This window comes from Mustela erminea, chromosome 18, assembly GCF_009829155.1.
Source record: "Mustela erminea isolate mMusErm1 chromosome 18, mMusErm1.Pri, whole genome shotgun sequence".
NCBI classification, from domain to species: Eukaryota; Metazoa; Chordata; class Mammalia; order Carnivora; family Mustelidae; genus Mustela; species Mustela erminea.
In genome coordinates, this window is record NC_045631.1 from 316,468 (window position 1) to 334,459 (window position 17,992).

General features: G+C 49.0%; 1 protein-coding gene across 3 annotated transcripts in view; it reads right to left on the minus strand.

Moving 5' to 3' along the window:
- ANKFY1 (ankyrin repeat and FYVE domain containing 1) overlaps window positions 1–17,992 on the minus strand; it is a 72,766-nt gene that overhangs the window by 32,992 nt on the left and 21,782 nt on the right. For 2 of the 3 annotated variants that reach the window (XM_032320102.1, XM_032320103.1), the window contains exons 4-5: window positions 5,564–5,699; window positions 512–635 (exon numbers count right to left, since the gene is read on the minus strand). In XM_032320102.1, coding sequence (XP_032175993.1) covers window positions 512–635; window positions 5,564–5,699 — 260 coding nt within the window. Of the gene's footprint in view, window positions 1–511; window positions 636–5,563; window positions 5,700–16,787; window positions 16,878–17,992 lie in introns of those variants that run through there. The other variant, XM_032320104.1, reaches the window with a different exon arrangement.

Below are 17,992 nucleotides of genomic sequence, written 5' to 3' on the forward strand. Positions count from 1 at the left end.
GGCTCTCTGCTCCGCAGGGAGCCTGCTTCCTCTCTCTCTCTGCCTGCTTCTCTGCCTACTTGTGATCTCTGTCTGTCAAATAAATAAATAAGATCTTTAAAAAAAAAAGAAAAAGAAAAAAGAAAAAGCAAAGAACACAACAAAGAAATGCCAAAACCGTTCTCTATGACGAACACTTCTGAGCAGGGCAAATCGAAACTTAAGGACACTCCCCCCACGTTGCAGAGCCGCAGCCGCCTGGAAACAGCACTGCCAAGCGCCCAAGGCCTGCGGGCAGCTTCTGCGGACAGAGGACGCAGGCGGGGTCCTTTCGTTCCAAGCCTGTTTCTTAACCTGAATTACCTCCTGCCTCTCTGCTCTGCAATCAGGAGACGTCAGAGCCCAGAACAATCTCTCTGGTCATCTTACGCAAGCAGGAGGCAGAGAGGAACGTTCGCAGAAGCAGGCCCGAGCCCAGGTCTCCGGCTTGCCACGCGTGTGCTGTGCTCACAGCCCTCCACCTCGCACTCACCCAGTGGCTGGCGATAATTTCCGCACAATAGTTCATCAGCGTGCCGGCACCCAGCTCCTCCGCAGTCTGATAGAAGCGGATACAGTTCCTGACGTTCACCAGAGACATGACGCTCTTCTCACATCTGCGAGAGAAATTAATGGTGAGCGGTGTCTTCAGGACGAACAGATTCATCAGTGAGCAAACCGAGGCCATGAGCGGAGTACTGGTGGTCTAACCCAGCGACGCTGACGTGTGAGCAGGCAGGGGAATCAGGGTGAATTCACGGCTGAGCTACCGTATTTAAAAGTACAAGACTAGCATCATACCACACAGACCACTCTGGTCAGAATCAAAATAACCTCTAAATAGACACGTGAAACATAACCCCAACTGACTTACATGTGATTCCGCGAACCCCATTAATCACACACATGCACCTACAAGACCAAACACATTATGGGTCAAATTCACTCCTTTAATATGTACTGTACAGGGCGCCTGGGTGGCTCAGTGGGTTAAGCCGCTGCCTTCGGCTCAGGTCATGATCTCAGGGTCCTGGGATCAAGTCCCGCATGGGGCTCTCTGCTCAGCAGGGAGCCTGCTTCCTCCTCTCTCTCTCTCTGCCTGCCTCTCTGACTACTTGTGATTTCTCTCTGTCAAATAAATAAATAAAATCTTTAAAAAAAAAATATGTACTGTACAGGACATGTGTGCAGTTTCCACCCACAAGGCTTCAAAGTAGCTTCCGAGAGGAGGCTCTACGCACGCCTCAGTAAATCCACATCCCGGAAAAGTCCTCCCACAGCGAACTGTACGGTATGGGAATTATCACTCGATAAAGCTGACTTGTAAACACCCACAAGAGAATGTGGAGAGACAACAAAGTTTCACCCATTACACCCAGAGTGAACCTGCGGTGCACCCGCAGGATACACGCAGTACACAGTGAACTCACAGTACACACCCAGTATACACACACTACCCCCACAGCACATACACTATGCCCGTAGCACACACACTACACCCACAGTATACACACACTACATCCAGTGTACACACAGGACACACAGTGAACCCGCAGTATACACCCAGTACACACACACTACACCTGCAGTACACACACTATGCCCGCAGTACACACACTATGCGCACAGTACACACACACAATGCCTACAGTATACACACACTACACCTGCAGTACACACACACTATTCCTGCAGTATACACACTACACCTGCAGTACACACACACTATGCCCGCAGTACATACACACTAAGCCCACAGTACACACACTATGCCTGTAGTATACACACACTACACCCATAGGACGCACACAGTGCACCCCCACTACACCTGTAGTGCGACTATGGTACATGCAGTACGCCCACCGTGTATAACACATACATCCCTCACTTGATTTACAGAGTACACCAGACAGAAAAACTGGCTGCACAGACGTCCAAACAGCCTGCTACCAAGCACCACCACCACGAGGCTCTCACATCCACTAATAAAAAAGCATCCAGTATGTCACCCAGGCTGGCAGGCCCCTGTTGGCACAAAGCTGACACACCCCCTGGCCCAGGAGATGCTGCACTGGGAAGCCGACTCCAAACTCCAGGAGGCTGCAGGGAGCCTCTGCAGGACTGGGACTTCGGGGGAAGGAGGCCAGCGGCACCATCATTCCACCCGTTGCCTACACATCTGCGTAGAAGTGGTGCCCTCCAAGGGCATCACAGAGGCCTGGCGGCCTACCGTGGCTTCGTCTGTCCTGCAGCTCCCACAGAAACCCTCTTCTGTTCACGGGGGCAGAACGGCACTGAGAGCACAGCACTGTGCAGGAAGAAAGACCTGGACGGAGGTCCACGGAACCCCCGTGCCTCTTGCCTCCTGCTACACACAGTAATAGAGGATCTCCACGCATTTTTCAAGACAAAGGGAGCTAAGAGCCCCACACAGCACGCATGCGTGGCTGGTGTTCCTGTCGGGGTGGGGGCCTTCTCAAGGCAGAGCAGTGTTTATCACACGGGCTGGCTTCGTACTACAGTGAGAACACGTGCGAGCCGGCAGATAAATCTCCGTCTGAGCAGGTGAGGTGCTGCTCACAGAGGTGGAGAAAGGTCACGAGTGAGGGAGAGAGATGGGGAAGGATGGAGCCGTTTTAACAAGGCCCTGAGAAGAATGAGCACAGCTCCGGGGGACAATCTTGCCGACCTTACTCCATCCAGCACTCAGGGCGGGCACTGACTGCATTCCAAGAGGGATGCCTGGGTTCTTTGTTTCTAAGCAGTGCAGGTGCCGTGGTGTAAGGAAGCGCCGCCCACAGGGCACTTGTCAATCAAAGGGCACCTCAGAAAGTAACTGTTACGAACACCAGGACTTACTTCTGAGTCGTGGTCCACCAAGTGACCATGACCGGCTATGAGACCAGAGCGTCCAGGGAGAGAGGTCCTCTGCCGGCGCCGTGACACTTCTCAAATGTGCAGCGCCGACACCCGGGTGCGTCCGTCCCACCATCCCACCCCAGGGACCACTGACCCGTGTCTGCAGAGCCTCTTGCACAGCACTTGTACAGACAAATCCCCTTCTCCTTTCTGCTGCCGAAGACACTCATACCAAGATACTGGAATGTGTTTCCTGAAGACAGGTGTTTCGTTATCAGCGGCAGACACTTCACTTTCACCTCACTCTGGGGCCCCCAGGGTGCCATTCATTCTCCCGCAAGCGCGTAACTAGTAACGACGTGGTTTACACAACATCAATGTACACTCACATTACGGTTACATGGAAGGCCACGATATCTTATTTAAAAATTCAGATTCTTAGTTCTTGTCATCTCTTTCAACAGTAGCAGGACAGACTAACTTTCCTTTGAAGGAATTCTGTTGTGAATACATGTTTTTAATTTTAAAACACTAAAAGAATATAGATATACAGGGGCGCCTGGGTGGCTCAGTGAGTTAAGCCGCTGCCTTCGGCTCAGGTCATGATCTCAGGGTCCTGGGATCGAGTCCCACATCGGGCTCTTTGCTCTGCGGGGAGCCTGCTTCCTCCTCTCTCTCTGCCTGCCTCTCTGCCTACTTGTGATCTCTGTCTGTCAAATAAATAAAATGTTAAAAAAAAAAAAAAAAAAGAATATAGATATACAAAAACAGTTTTCAAAGTACAAAATCAAGGGGTACCTGGGTGGCTCAGTGGGTAAAGCCTCTGCCTTCGGCTCAGGTCATGGTCTCAGGGTCCTGGGATTGAGCCCCGCATAGGGCTCTCTGCTCAGTGGGGAGCCTGCTTCCCCCTCTGCCTCTGCCTGCTTCTCTGCCTACATGTGATCTCTCTCTCAAATAAATAAATAAAATCTTAAAAAAAAAAAAAAGTACAAAATCAAGCAAGAATTAAGCATCTCACGAACTCTATCTAGTTTCAGTATCACTCCCATGTGCGAGAATAGGAGTACCGACAGGAGAAACAACAAAACATTATCTGGTTGAATTACAGGTGACTTAGGGTTTTTTCTCTATGTTATTCAATGTTTTCCAACTGCCATACACTGAGCTTGTATTTTATAAGCAGGAAAACAACTATTATCGTAACTGTCAATTTTTAGCATTTACTATTAGTTCTCCTTTTTAAAAAGTATCTTTCTGATAATACTTCCCAAAAACTTCCCTTTCATCAAACTGGTGAAGCATTCCCAAACCTCCGAGATCCCAACATACCCACAGGACCAACAATTCCCACGGACAGAGCCCTACGCTGTCTCGGATGTGCACACACTATACCCTCCTGCCCCGCAGCAGTGGGCGCCCTGAGACCTGTCAAGAGCCGACATCGGCCCACCACCACCCCAAACCCCCACTCCTGGGTGCCCTCCAGCCCCACCAGGACAGGTAACAACTTAATGCCCCCACCCAACAGCACAAAATGGAGCATCTGATAATGCTGATGGTTAAGAAGCCTAACCAGTCAATAAACATGTTAATTAAATCTATTACAGAGATTACAATTACCTAAACCACTCCAACCCCAGGGCATTTTTATCAAAGCAATTTAATTTACAAGCAAGTTCAACAAGGTCAATGGAAAAAAGCTCAGGAAATTTGGAAAAGAAAAGACACAAATCATATTCAATCTAATTAAAATCATTCTTAACTCACCCACATAGTTCACTCACTCACCCAAATCAAAGGCCTCCACGGTCAAGTTAGCTTTGCTAACAGAATACAGTATGTGCCTACCTATCGCAGACCTGTTTGGGGTTTTTGTTATATTGGATTTAGATATCAAAATGCACTGGGGTTGACCTCCATCACAGCGCCGGGGGAGGAGCCTGTACAGGCATTCACGGGGTGGGGGCCCGCAGACGCCGGCCCCTCGGTGGAGACAGGGAGCAGCTCCAGGCCCTCCCAGGGCAACACAGCAGGGACTGAAACCCCCCTTCACTCACCCACGAGACAGACGAGATACTCCTGCAGCACCCGAGGGGATACAAGAGATCAGCAAGTGACGTGAAAGACACCCGCAGCCGCACCCCCCACAAAAACCAAAGGGCATCTGCACGACATCATAAGGTGACACTATGCTTTCTGTTGCTCTGGACGGCCGACACGGGGAACAACAGAGAAAACTAAGTATTAACAAAACCCAGCAGGCTGCCTCCGTGAGGACCCAGAAACCAGTAACCAATGAAGGAAGAACTCGGGAATGCTGTCTGCGAGCCGCACAAACAAGCTTCTAACGAGAAGAATCTGAACGAGGACTTCCCCAAGGATGTGTATCATGCCACAAAGCAGGGCGACTGTCCCAGGAAGTGGCACTGGAGGGAAAGCTGGGGTCTGGGCACATCATCCGAAGTGGCTCATACTCATTTACCAGCTCACAAACACGTAATCCCAGGTTTTAAAAAATATCAGTGAAAGGAAAGAGAATACCGAAAAGCTCTGGCCAAATCACACCAAGCAAGGGAGGGAAAACCCCGTCCCCGCCACGGCAGAGTCCCGTCTGTCGGCAGCAGCGTTCGGCTCGGTTCCAGCCCAGCCACAGGCTGGAGGGGCTCTGGGGACCGCCACGACTTGCCTCTCCCTGAGGAGCTGCAGCTGAAACCGGTTCGCCAGCTTCATCAGCTCCGTCAGGAACGCGTCGTCTTCCCGGAACTCCAGCTCGTCCGTGTACACCCAGCGCAGCATTGCCCTCGTCACCTCAGGGTCGGCATCTGGTGGGGAAAGAGAGACGCTGAGAACAAGGCACCCGGTCTGGCGACAGCACCATGTGGCACCAGGAACAGCAGCGAAGCACCCTGGGGGCGTCTGACCCAGACCAAGCTTCACAGACTCTGTAAGTGCAGACACTGAACTTGGAAGCAAGTCCAGCGGGGCCAGGGGCTCAGGTGGTTCCACATCCGGTTCCAGAGTCCAGCTCAGGTCAGGATCCCAGGGTCGTGCGAGCGAGCCCGCGCTGGTGTGGAGCCTGCTTAAGATTCTCTTTTTCCCTCTCCCCATCCCCTTTCCTACCCACCTCTCTCTTAAAAAAAAAGAAAAAAAAAGGTAAATCCAATAAATTGGGTGAAAATATTTTGAATATATGATGAGTTTACATTCCAGTGAAAAGAACTTACAAATAAGCATTAAAACATGGACAACTAATGGGAAAATGGGCAACAGATATGAATGGTAATTCACAAAGATAACTAAAAATGTTCAGTAAACCTTACCAGTAACTACAAACACAAAACTAGAAGACAATTTTTTGTCTCTCAAAGATTCCTAAAAAGTACGTAACCTCTTACACAGCAATTACACATGTAGAGTATCAGCCTAATAATGGAGCAAGTACAGAGAAATATATATACTAAGACAGTCAAGAGTATTGCTTTTTTGTTTTTGTTTTTATCGTGTTATGTTAGTCACCATACAGACAGTATTGTTTTTAGCAACAAAAACTGGAACAGAAATCTTAAGTCCAATACTGGTAAGCTAATAATATAGTATATACTCACACTGGAAAATTCTACATCAATTAAAATTACTTAGATCTGAATAATCAATCTAAAAAGATACAAACTATATAGCAGGTTTAAAAAAAAGGCTAAAAATGCATGTTTTAATTATCTCATTTTTTTGAGATGTGTGTGTGTACTCACATGTGTGTACACACACACACGCACACACAGAGCTCGGTGTCTGTCTCCCATGCAAACAGTAACCAGGTCCAACCTCGTTTAGCTTCTAAGATCAGACAACACTGAGAACTTTCAGGGTGGTAAGGCCAAAAACAGATCAACCATCAGTCTAGTTTGCTTGCTTTTTTCCCAGTAATTTCTACATTCAACGTGGGGCTCAAAGTCACGAATCCAAGGCCAAGAACCACAAGCTCCACCGAAGGAGCCAGACAAGTGACCTGTCTGTTTAGACACTGGAAGGACGTATATAAAATATAATATAAAATATTAACCCTGCTAGGATCTATAACTAATTTTTCTTTGGGCTTATTTTCTATTTCCCTGTTTTATATTTTTTTTTTTTAAGAGGAGGAGGGATAGAGGGAGAAGGAAACAAGAGACTGTGAAGCAGGCTTCAACCCAGCGTGGAGCCTGATGTAGGGCTTGATCCCAAGACCCCGGGATCATGACTTGAACTGAAATTAAGAGTCGGATGCTTAACCAAATGAGCTACCCAGGCAACACTGATTCTGTTTTAAAATCTGGCGGGTTTCCTTTAATAATCCTCCCCCAATTATCCAAATCAATAAACTTGACAACGGATAAACCAAAACCTAAATAATTTTCTTTTTAAGATTTTATTTGTTTATTTGACAGAGATCACAAGTAGGCAGAGAGGCAGGCAGAGAGAGAGGGAAGCAGGTTCCCTGCCCAGCAGAGAGCCCGATGCAGGGCTCGATCCCAGGACCCTGAGATCATGACCTGAGCTGAAGGCAGAGGCTCAACCCACTGAGCCACCCAGGTGCCCCAAAACCTAAATAATTTTCTTAAAAACCATGATGAGCAGAGATTTCCTGGGAGCCCTCTAAATTTCAAATGCAGCGAAGTTCATGTGATCTCCAAGCATTCCCACTCCTGCCTTGACTCCTTTCATCTCCAAACTACGTTGAAAATAAATTCATTGTGAGACTCCGACGGAGCAGCCATGGGTACCGGCTGGGCAGAGAGCACTGAGCCAGGAGGAGGCATGTGCTCTTAGGCGAACCATGCAGTCTCTTGCTACCAAATTACTCACCTCACCCTCTAACAAAATTTCCACCTTCCTGTACACGGGTACCCAGAAGGGGGGTCCAGGGTAGCTGAAGAGCAAGGGAGACTCTTCATGTGTCCTGAATGAGCCTGCATGGGCTCCGGCTTACCTCGGAGCTACTCGGGTGCGGAGGAGCCCCCTCCTTGCTTCAAGAGCTGCAGGGATGTTCAAACCACTACCCACCTTCAGTCTGAATTTGAAAAGATCCAGTATTTTCCAGAGGATGATACAGGACCCAGAGTCCATAAAACATAATCCACCATACAATCCAAATTCATTGATGTAGAAAAAAATCAGGAAAATACGGCCATTTCTCAAGGCAAATGGTAACATATTTTAACCCCAAGATGACCAGATACTGAATTTATCAAACACATGAAAGCATCTGGCCTAACTATGCTCCAGAAGGCAAAGGAAAACACATATAAAATTTTAGAAATTTTCAGCATTTAAACTAAAAAAGGAACAAATGGAAATGACAGAACGAAGAACATAATATATTGTATATTGTATAGTAGGTTGTATACTAAAAACTCAATGGGCTCAACAGCAGAAAGAAAATAGCAGCAGAGAAAGACAGCAAGGACAGACCAATAGAAATCATCCTATCTGAAGAACAGAGAGAAAAACAAGATTGGGAGGGAAACAAGAGCTTTGGGGAGAGTTGTGGGATAGAAACAAAGGTCCAGCATCTGTGTCACTGGAGTCTCAAAAGGAGAGACTATACACCTCGGTGGTTCAGTGGGTTAAAGCCTCTATGTTCGGCTCAGGTCACGATCTCAGGGTCCTGGGATCGAGGACCGCATCGGGCTCTCTGCTCAGTGGGGAGCCTGCTTCCCCCCTCTCTCTGCCTGCCTCTCTGCCTACTTGTGATCTCTGTCAAATAAATAAAATCTTTTTTTAAAAAGGGGGAGGTACAGAATAAAGGCATCAAGAAAGAAAAATATTTGAAGAAATGACAGTCAACAACATTCCAGATCTGATGACAGACATGAAGTTTTAGATTTAAGATCAATTAATTCCAAGCGAGAAGAAAATCTACACCTAAACATCTAATAATCAAACTGTTACAAACTAACCCTAAAGACAGTCCTGATCACTTCACATCCACTAGAAGGGCTACTATCAGACAAACAGAAAATCACAAGTGTTGGTGAGGGTGTGAAGAAACCGGAACCCTTGTACACTGGTTGTGGAAATGTAAAATGTATAGTCCCTATGGAAAACAGTATGAGAGTTCCTCAAAAAATGAAAAATGGAATTATTATGTGACCCAGCAATTCCGCTTCTGGGTATGTATCCAAAAAACTGAAAGCAGGATCCTGAAGAGATATCGCACATGCACATCACAGAAGCATCTCTCACAACAGTCAAGATGTAGAAGCAACCCAAGTACCCACGGGTGGAGGAATGGATAAATGTGAAACGGTTTATGCAGATGGTGGCGTATCAGTCGGCCTTCAACAGGAAGGCAATGCTGGGCACCTGGGTGGCACGGCCGGTTCAGCGCCTGACCCTTGATTTTGCTTCCAGTCTGGACCTGGACCCATGCCGGGCTCTGCCCTTGGTGCAGAGTCTGCTTGATTTTCTCTCTCTCCTTCTTCCTCTGTCCCTCCCCCGCCAAATAAATCAATCTTAAGCAAAAAAAAAAAAAAAAAAAAAAAAAAGCAAGGGCAGGAGGAGGAAATTCTGACACTTGCTACATGGATGAACCCTGAGGACCGAGTGTGAAGTGAAATAAGCCAAACACAAAAGGGCAGATTCTGTGTGACTCCACTTATACGAGGGAATGAAGGTCGTCGAATTCACAGGCACAGAAGGCAGAATGGTAGTTGTCAGGAACCAGATACAGGGAGAAACGGGAGTTTTTTAATGGGTAAGGACTCTCGGTGTTGCAAAATTAAAGAGTTATAGAGATTACCTGACAACAGTGTGAACACACTTAACACTGGTCAACAATTTAAAATGTTTAATATGGTAAATTTTATGTTACACATATTTTACTACAATCAAAAATTAAAAAATAAAATAAAAAGACTTGAAAGCAATTAGAGAGAAAGTACCATTATGTACAGGCAAAGATCGCCATGACTGTAGATTTCTCAGAAGAAACCACAGAGGCCAGAAAAAAGTTGAATGACATTTTTAAAGTTCTTTCAGAAAAGAGAGCTGCCAACTCCAGTGTCTATATGCAGGGAAATTATCCTATAGACGTGATGGTGAAATAAGACGCCCTCCAAAGAGGGAAAGGAGTCTGTCACTCCCAGAGTTGGTCTACGGGAAATGCTGGAGGATGTTCTTCAGGAAGAAGGGAGGATACGAGAGGGAAGCATGCATCTTGACAAATGAAGGAGGAAGTAAAGAAAGAGAAATATCTGAGTAAACGTGAAGGACTTTTGAACGCTGTTCAGTTTGCGGAAGCACAAGCGGCCGCGTAGGTGGGATTTTCCGGGGACACCCACGAACACGTGTGAGGCTCTACCCTAAAGGGCCGTCGTGGAAGCAGGAATGGGACGGACCAACGCGGCTGCCGAGTACAGACAGACGGCAGTGACGGACACACTGCAGACCCTCAGCAGAAAGTGGGTGGCACGTGTATGATCCCCACGGCAGTTCTCAGCCAGGGCCCATCCTGCCCCCCAAGCGAGCCCTCGTGGTGTCCATCAGTGCTTCTGGGCGGCAGAACGGGGCATGCTCTCGGCGTCTGGTGGGTAAGTACCCCGCAGTGCACAGTGCAGTTCCCAGAACAGAGAATTCAAGCCAAAAACACCGCTGGAGTCGAGGAACTCTGCCCGTGACCCACCACGGAACACGGCACGAAGAGAGGGCGGCAGTCAGTCAGTGCATCTGCAGGGAGCTCTCTCTCTGCAAATAAACCAATCCTTAAAGAGATACAGCGGGGGGAGACACCTGTGTGGCACAGCCCATGAGCTGCCAACTCCTAGTTCCGGCTTGTGTTGTCATCTCAGCTCCTGAGACCAAGGCCTCTGTGGAATCCACACCCAGTGTGGGGCCTGCTGAAGACTCTCTCCTTCTCCCTCTGCCCTCCCACCTGTGCACGTACACGCTCTGTCACTAAAAATAAATAAGTCTTTTGAAAACTCTAAATGGAATACCAAATATCCAAATTATCCAAAAGAAGGCAAAAAAGAGAGAAGCCCAGAAAAAAGAAAAAACCTGGGTTAAGCAGAAAACAAAACGGTACCTTTGTTACAGACGTAACCACTTTAAATGTTGGCGGTGTAAGCCCTCCGCCGAGACAGAAGAGACAGCACAGCAAGACCTCTGTATGTGCTGCCCACAGGGGACACCTCTGAACAGAAAGATACGCATCCGGTGACAGCAAACAAAGACAAACAGTAAGTGCGGGAGGCCGCAGGGACGATCTCCTGTCAGAAACAGACTTCAAGACCTACAGCACCAGCAGAAATAAACTTTAGCATTTCAAAATGATAAAAGCCACGCTTCATCTGGAAGTCCTAATAAGTGTGTTATGTGTATAATGACAAGACCCAAAACCCATGAAGCAAAAATGAACAGAACCGAAGGGAGACACTGACAATGCCCAAACTACAGGAGATATTAACACCCACCTTCAAGGCACTGACAGAACCGGACACAAGAGAAGAAGAAAACACAAAGAAGGTCTGAACACCATCACCAAACACCTAGACCTAAAGGACACGTAAGAAGCGCCATCTCCAACAACTGCAGAACACGCTTTCTTCTCAAGTGCACTTACGCTCACCAAGACAGACCATACGCAGAGCAGCAGAACAAGTCTCAATAAATCTAAAACGATCAAAGTCATAAAAAGCATGTTCTTTGATAATAATGGAATTAAATTAGAAATTAGTCCTGGGTGCCTGGATGTCTCAGTCGGTTTCGGCTCAGGTCACGCTCTCAGGGTCCTGAGGTCCAGAGCCCCGTCAGGCTCTGCGCTGGGTGTGGAGCCTGCTCAAGATTCTCTCTCCCTGTCCCACTGTCCCTCCCACCCTCCACCATGTATGGCTTGTATGTATGCCTTGCGCTCTCTCTCATTCAAAAAAAGAAAAAAAGAAAAAGAAAAGAAATTAGCCATGAGAGATTATCTAGGAAAACCCCAAATGTGTGGAAAGTGCACACCATGCTTCCAAATCATTCATGGATCAAAGAAATCACAAAGAAAATCAGAACATACCCGGACCTAAATGACAACATGCCATAGTCTGCAAGATGCAGCCATAGCAGTGCTTAGAGGGAAACACGGGACTTTAAACCCTTGTCTTAAAACAGAAGATCAAAAATAAATAATCCGGGATGCCTGGGTGGCTCAGTTGGTTAAGTTCTGTCTTCAGCTCGGGTCATGATCTCAGGGTCTTGGGATCAAGTCCCGCATCGGGCTCTCTGCTCGGTGTGGAGTCTGCTTCTCCCTCTGCCTGCAGCTCCCCCTGCTTGTGCTCTCTCTCTCTCTCTGATAAATAAATAAATAAATAAATACTTACATAAATAAAGAAACAAATGGATACTAAAACTGCAAAGTCCAGGGGCACCTGGGTGGCTCCACTGGTTAAGCGACTGCCTTCAGCTCAGGTCATGATCCTGGAGTCTGGGGATCGAGTACCTCGTCGGGCTCCTGGCTCAGCAGGGAGCCTACTTCTCCCTCTGACCCTCTCCCCTCTCATGCTGTTTCTCTCTCTCTCTCTCTCTCTCTTAAACAAATAAATAAAATCTTTAAGAACAACAACAACTGTAAAGTCCACAACTTAGATGACAATACACAGTGACCACGTGGCATTTAGACCAGGAACGCAAAACTAGTTTAACATTGGAAAAATCTATGTAACTCGCTCTATTAACAACATAAAGGAGAATAAAAAACCGAAGAATCATTTTAGTGGGCATAAAAAAAAGGGACAAAACTCAAAACCACGTGCTAGAACATCTCAAAACACTAGGAATCCTCGAGCTGGTAAAGCACGTCTATGAAAAGCTTACAGTCCACAGGGGTATGGAGTCATGAAAGACCTCACTGCCTCCCTCTGCAACCAAGAGCAAGGCAGAGTCCTTGCTTTCATACAAGCAACCTGCATCCAGATTCTATACAGAATGCTTACAACCCAAAACTGAGAAGACAACCCAATTTCTCAAAGGGCAAAAGATATGAACCCACACGTCCCAAAAGAAGCCACACAAACGACCAAGAACACGAGACAATGCTCACCAGGACTGGTCCTCAGTGCCACACCACACCTCACATGCCTTCGTACAGTGACGTGCCTACCAGGTCAGGAAGGCTCTGGAGCCCCGGAGCTCCTCCTCCGCACACTGCTCAGGGGGTGTGCAGGCTACCTCCATCTCATTCATTTTCGGGAGATCCCAACACTAAGTACTCACCCCTAAGTACTCACCCCAGAGACACACAAACACATCCAGTTGAGCACACTACTTGTACCGTCCAAGCGTCCACCCGCAGGTCCCCGAAACTGCAGCCTGCAGCACACGCACACGCAGATGCCGCTCAGCAGGGACAGGGAACGGGCCCTGAAACCGCGGCAGAGACCATAGACGGACGTCACGACCCGCACGCTGCATGAATGCAACCGGCAACACGCAGTAGCAGTACACACTCCGTGAGTCTGTCCTCACGCAAATTCAGAAAATGCAAGCTGACCTATAAGGACAGAAGCCAGTCACTGGGTGCCTGGCATGTGGATGGAAAAGGGATGGGTCATAAAGGTATGGGAGGCAAATTTTAAGGAGGTGAAAGTGTTTGTCACTCCACGTGGCAGTGGTTTCACTGTAGGTCAAAAGTGACCAAACTGTACATTTTTACTTTGGGCAATTTATTTCACTTCCTTTGCATCTCAATGAAGTTGGAAACAAAAGAGACCGAAAGCAAGAAGCCGCATGACACTGGGGTTAATGGTGTGGATTCTGCAGCGAAGGGGATGGGTTCCCACCGAAGGTCGCATCCTTCCTACTGTGCGAGCAGGAAGTGCTCCGAGTGACTCTGGTTCCACAGGAAACCTCAGTTTCCTCATTCATGGAAAGGGAGGCAAGAATAGAACTCGCCTGAAAATGCCCTTCTAGACACGAGTGCGGGGATGTGGGTGGGCCGCACAGAGCCTGGTCCCCGAGGCCGTGATCCACTAGACCGTGGCTGCTACTGGCTGTAAAAGACCATCTTCCACCAAAACACAAAGTTAACACAGCCAATGTGAGAAAAGCACAAAGCAACACCAGGAGCGAGTGGGGCTGTCACCACAGATGGGACAGACCTTCTAAGGCTCCCAGGGACTCTCTGGCGAGGGGTGGGGGCTGCCAGCAGCAGCCCACAAGGCTGACAGCTGCAGGACACCACAGGACACTGCAGGACACGGCACTGGCTGCTCGGAAGAGGACTGGGGAGGAAGTCACCACGCATCCGCAAACCTGTCTCTGAAGGAACTACTGCCACTTCTTTATTTTTTGTAGGATTTTATTTATTTGTCAGAGAGAGAGAGCACAAACAGGGGAGTGGCAGGCAGACGAAGCAGCAGGCTCCCCGCGGAGGAGAGACCCACCCCCCTCCCAATGCAGGGCTCGATCCCAGGACCCTGGGACCACTACCTGAGCCTCAGGCAGACGCTTCACCAACTGAGCCCCCAGGCGCCCCCCTGTTCTCACTTCCACCACCGCCAGTCACACAGAGCTCAGTCAGCCTGCACAGAGGACGGGACCGGGGTCCCACGCGGGCAGGGAGGGTACCAAATGCTGACGGGCATCCTTCCAGGCTCCCGCGGCCACAGCCAGAGGACACGGTGAGAGGGGACACCGGGGCGGAGCCACCTGGAGCGAGCACTTGATGAGGCACCGGACAGATGCCGACAGATTCCGTCTGGCTGGGTTTGCCTTAAGGGCAGCCCAGCGGCCGCCCGCCAGTGCGCTCCGCTCGCTCCCCAGGTGTAGGATGGCCTCCGGGGACGGCTTTGTACGGTTCTCCCAACCCCAACTGGGTGCCACAGGAGGGAGGACTGGGCCCTCTGGGTTTGGGAAGGGCCTGACAGGACTGGGACTTGCCCCAGGGAAGCTGGACGCCTCATGGCGCGCAGTTGCGGAGCCCTATGTCCAGGCGCCCCGTCACGCACGCAGAGCCTCTAAGAGGGCAGCCACTCCCACGGAAGTGCTCCAGAGGGCGGGAAGCCAGTCACTCCGCCTGAGGCAAGCAGTTTAGCTTCCCAGGAAGCTCTCCCACAGGCCTGGAGAGACTGAGACTCTCTCTCTTCCCAGGTGGCCACCCAGTGTCTCAACAAACGCATCTTTAGGATTCAAACAATAAAAAAATAAAAAGCATGGTTATATGTGCTTCATCTTTGTGCTTCAGAACAATTTCAGACTTACAAGAAGCTGACAGAGTTCCCAGCCACGCCTCCCTCACCTTCCTTGGTAACGCCTCACGGCGCCACAGGACAACAAGCAAAACCAGGGTATTGGGACTGGCGCAGCGGCGTCGCCTGACTGCAGACCTTCCTGAACGCCACCCATCTCCCCATTAACGTCCTCTCCACGGTCCAGAAGCCACAATGCTGCTCACCGTGCCCTGGACCTTGGATCTGACCGATTCTCCCCTAGTCTTTCATGACCCTCACTGACTTGGGTGACACCAGCTAGTGACGCTGTGGAATGTTCCTCAGTTTGGGTCGGACAGGTTCCCACAATCAGACCTGTGCACCAGCCCAGACACAACACAGCGCACTCTCTGAGGAGCGTGGGGGTGAGGAAACGCTCCTCTCTCCAAGCATGGTTTAGACACTGCGCCTTTATGCCCTGCTGCATCTCCACCCACACAGGCTAAAGTACGAACAGTGATGAGCACAAAGTTGTGCTTATTCTGAGTTTTAAGGAGTACCCGTTACACAAGAGCTTCAGAAGAAAACGTGGAACTCGGAAAACCAATCTATGAATGTAAGTTCCGTGCAAACAGGAATTTAAATCTTGTTCACGGCTGCGTCCCCAGTGCCCGGAAGCACCCGCAGTCCGTGGGGCCGACCGAAGAGCTCTGAGAAACAAAACACCCTTATATTCGTAGAAGGATGGTATCAACTCCGCTAGCATGGGAGAGTTCAACCAGTTGAAACGTCGCCTCTGCTCGGTTCACGCACTTGTTTACAAGAGCTGATTTCCAAGCTCCCTCCAACCACTGCCAGCCATGCAGTGGGTAGCGCATGTCGCGTAACACATGCGGCTCTGGAGACACACACACACGCACGCGCGCGGCTGCTACAACCCAGTCTAGGCAGCCACACCCACGCCGCTCTAAGCGATGCAGCAGGACTAGACTGCCGGGGCCAAACACACAGCAGACTGGAACGGGTCCACCTTCGCCTCACTTCCCTGAACTCGGTCCCGGGACAAATTCCACAGATAAACCCTATAAAGTAACATGTCACAGGCTCCACCTTCGGCTACCTGGGCAAGCGCCCCCGTCCACCAAAGCCACAGGATGTCTGCTCCGCTGTGGATCACTTCTGACAGCCAATGGCACAGCCGGGCTCAGACCACACTCGGGACGTATAGCAGCAGGGGCTCCAAGGACATTTAAAGGCATTAACATGATATATATATATTTTTTATTTTATTTATTTATTTGACAGAGAGATCACAAGTAGGCAGAGAGGCAGGCAGAGAGAGAAGGGGAGGTAGGCTCTCTGCAGAGCAGAGAGCCCGATGCGGGACTCGATCCCAGGATCCTGAGATCATGACCCGAGCCGAAGGCAGAGGCTTAACCCACTGAGCCACCCAGGCGCCCCAACATGATACTTTCTTAAACTAAACATTTCCTCATCTCCTGATTCACAGTGATGCAGTCTTGAGGTCAGTCACTGAGTCAAAGCTGCTTTTAAATGTTATGATGTTCTAAAAAAGTAAAAGCAAATTTTTAATGTTTGAATTAGGCCTCTTACACCTTACTGCAAGTGCCTGTGTTCTTAAGTAATTTTGCTTGGTCTCCATTCTTACTCATTTTGATTCCATCCAATATTTCACAATTACACAAGAAACTCTGATATCACCTTCGCTGCTGAATTACCTACCTCAGAATCTGCCGGACAGTCCGACAACGCAGTCCCAAGAAAGACCCCCGTACAGCTCAGCTCTCTGCTTCCTCAGATGCTCAGAGCCGCTCACAGCATGACTGGCCATGTGCCAGAGTACCAACTCCATGGGCCTCAGACCACCGGGACCATCAATTTGTGATAACATTCTAACAGACTGCTGAAGATGACACGTTCCGAACTTTTTTCTTGGCAGACTATTTCCCGTGTCTCATCATCTCTTCTAGTCTTTGTAAACTATCTGGTCAGCTACTGAAATTGAGACCCTCTCATGCCCCTTGTGAATGGGCTTTCAAAGGTCCCCCCGTTCTGCCATACGGGGGTTGAAGATAAATGGCCTCCAAGGAAAGCTCTGCTCAGAGTCTTCTGTCGCAGAGCAGTGTGCTGTTTCCTAAGCAGATGCGCTGTCGCACACACAAGTGTATCCACACGTAGATAATTGTGTGTTTGCAACTCTGAACTACAGGTCGCAGGTTAAACCCTGGAAACGATCCTCAAGAGACAGGGTTCACTCACGGTGGAAAGGCATCCACTGTCTGCACCCCCAGCCCCTGCGGTGAACACCGACCCGGGCTCCACAGCACTGCTCAGCCGTCAGCCTGCGCAGGTCGTCTGCGCCGGCGACACGAAGCCGCTGCACTGGCGACAGCAGAGCCCTGGCCGGATACGACCCATGTAACCCACTTCTCCACAGGCAGGACGCGGCTGTAATTGTTTCAGTGCTCCCAGCACCGCACACGGAAAACAGTACCTTCTGAATTGGCAAACCTTTTGCAGAAAGATGTAATTTTGCAGCATTTTCACACAGACAATAAATAAAATCTGCAAGTAACTCATTACCCCACTGCCTGGGAGTTGCCTTAACATGTGTTATAATTCTCGTGACTATTCATAAAAGAATTAAATTTAAAATTCGGTTTTTAAAAAGCAGTTAGGTGAAGTACTAAATGAAAATGCAATTCTGAAGCAAGCTTTTGAAAGTGATTCTTTTGAAGTCTACTTACCACCCTATTTACCCAAATTCTACACAACACAAGAGAACACGAAATAATTAAGTCATACATCAAACAGCTCAATGCCGCTGTTCCAATTCTGAAGTCTGGTGGTCGCCCTTCACTGCTAGAGGACAACAACTCCATCCTTGGGAGGAACCCTACTTCCATGTTCAGTCCCCGCACGGCAGG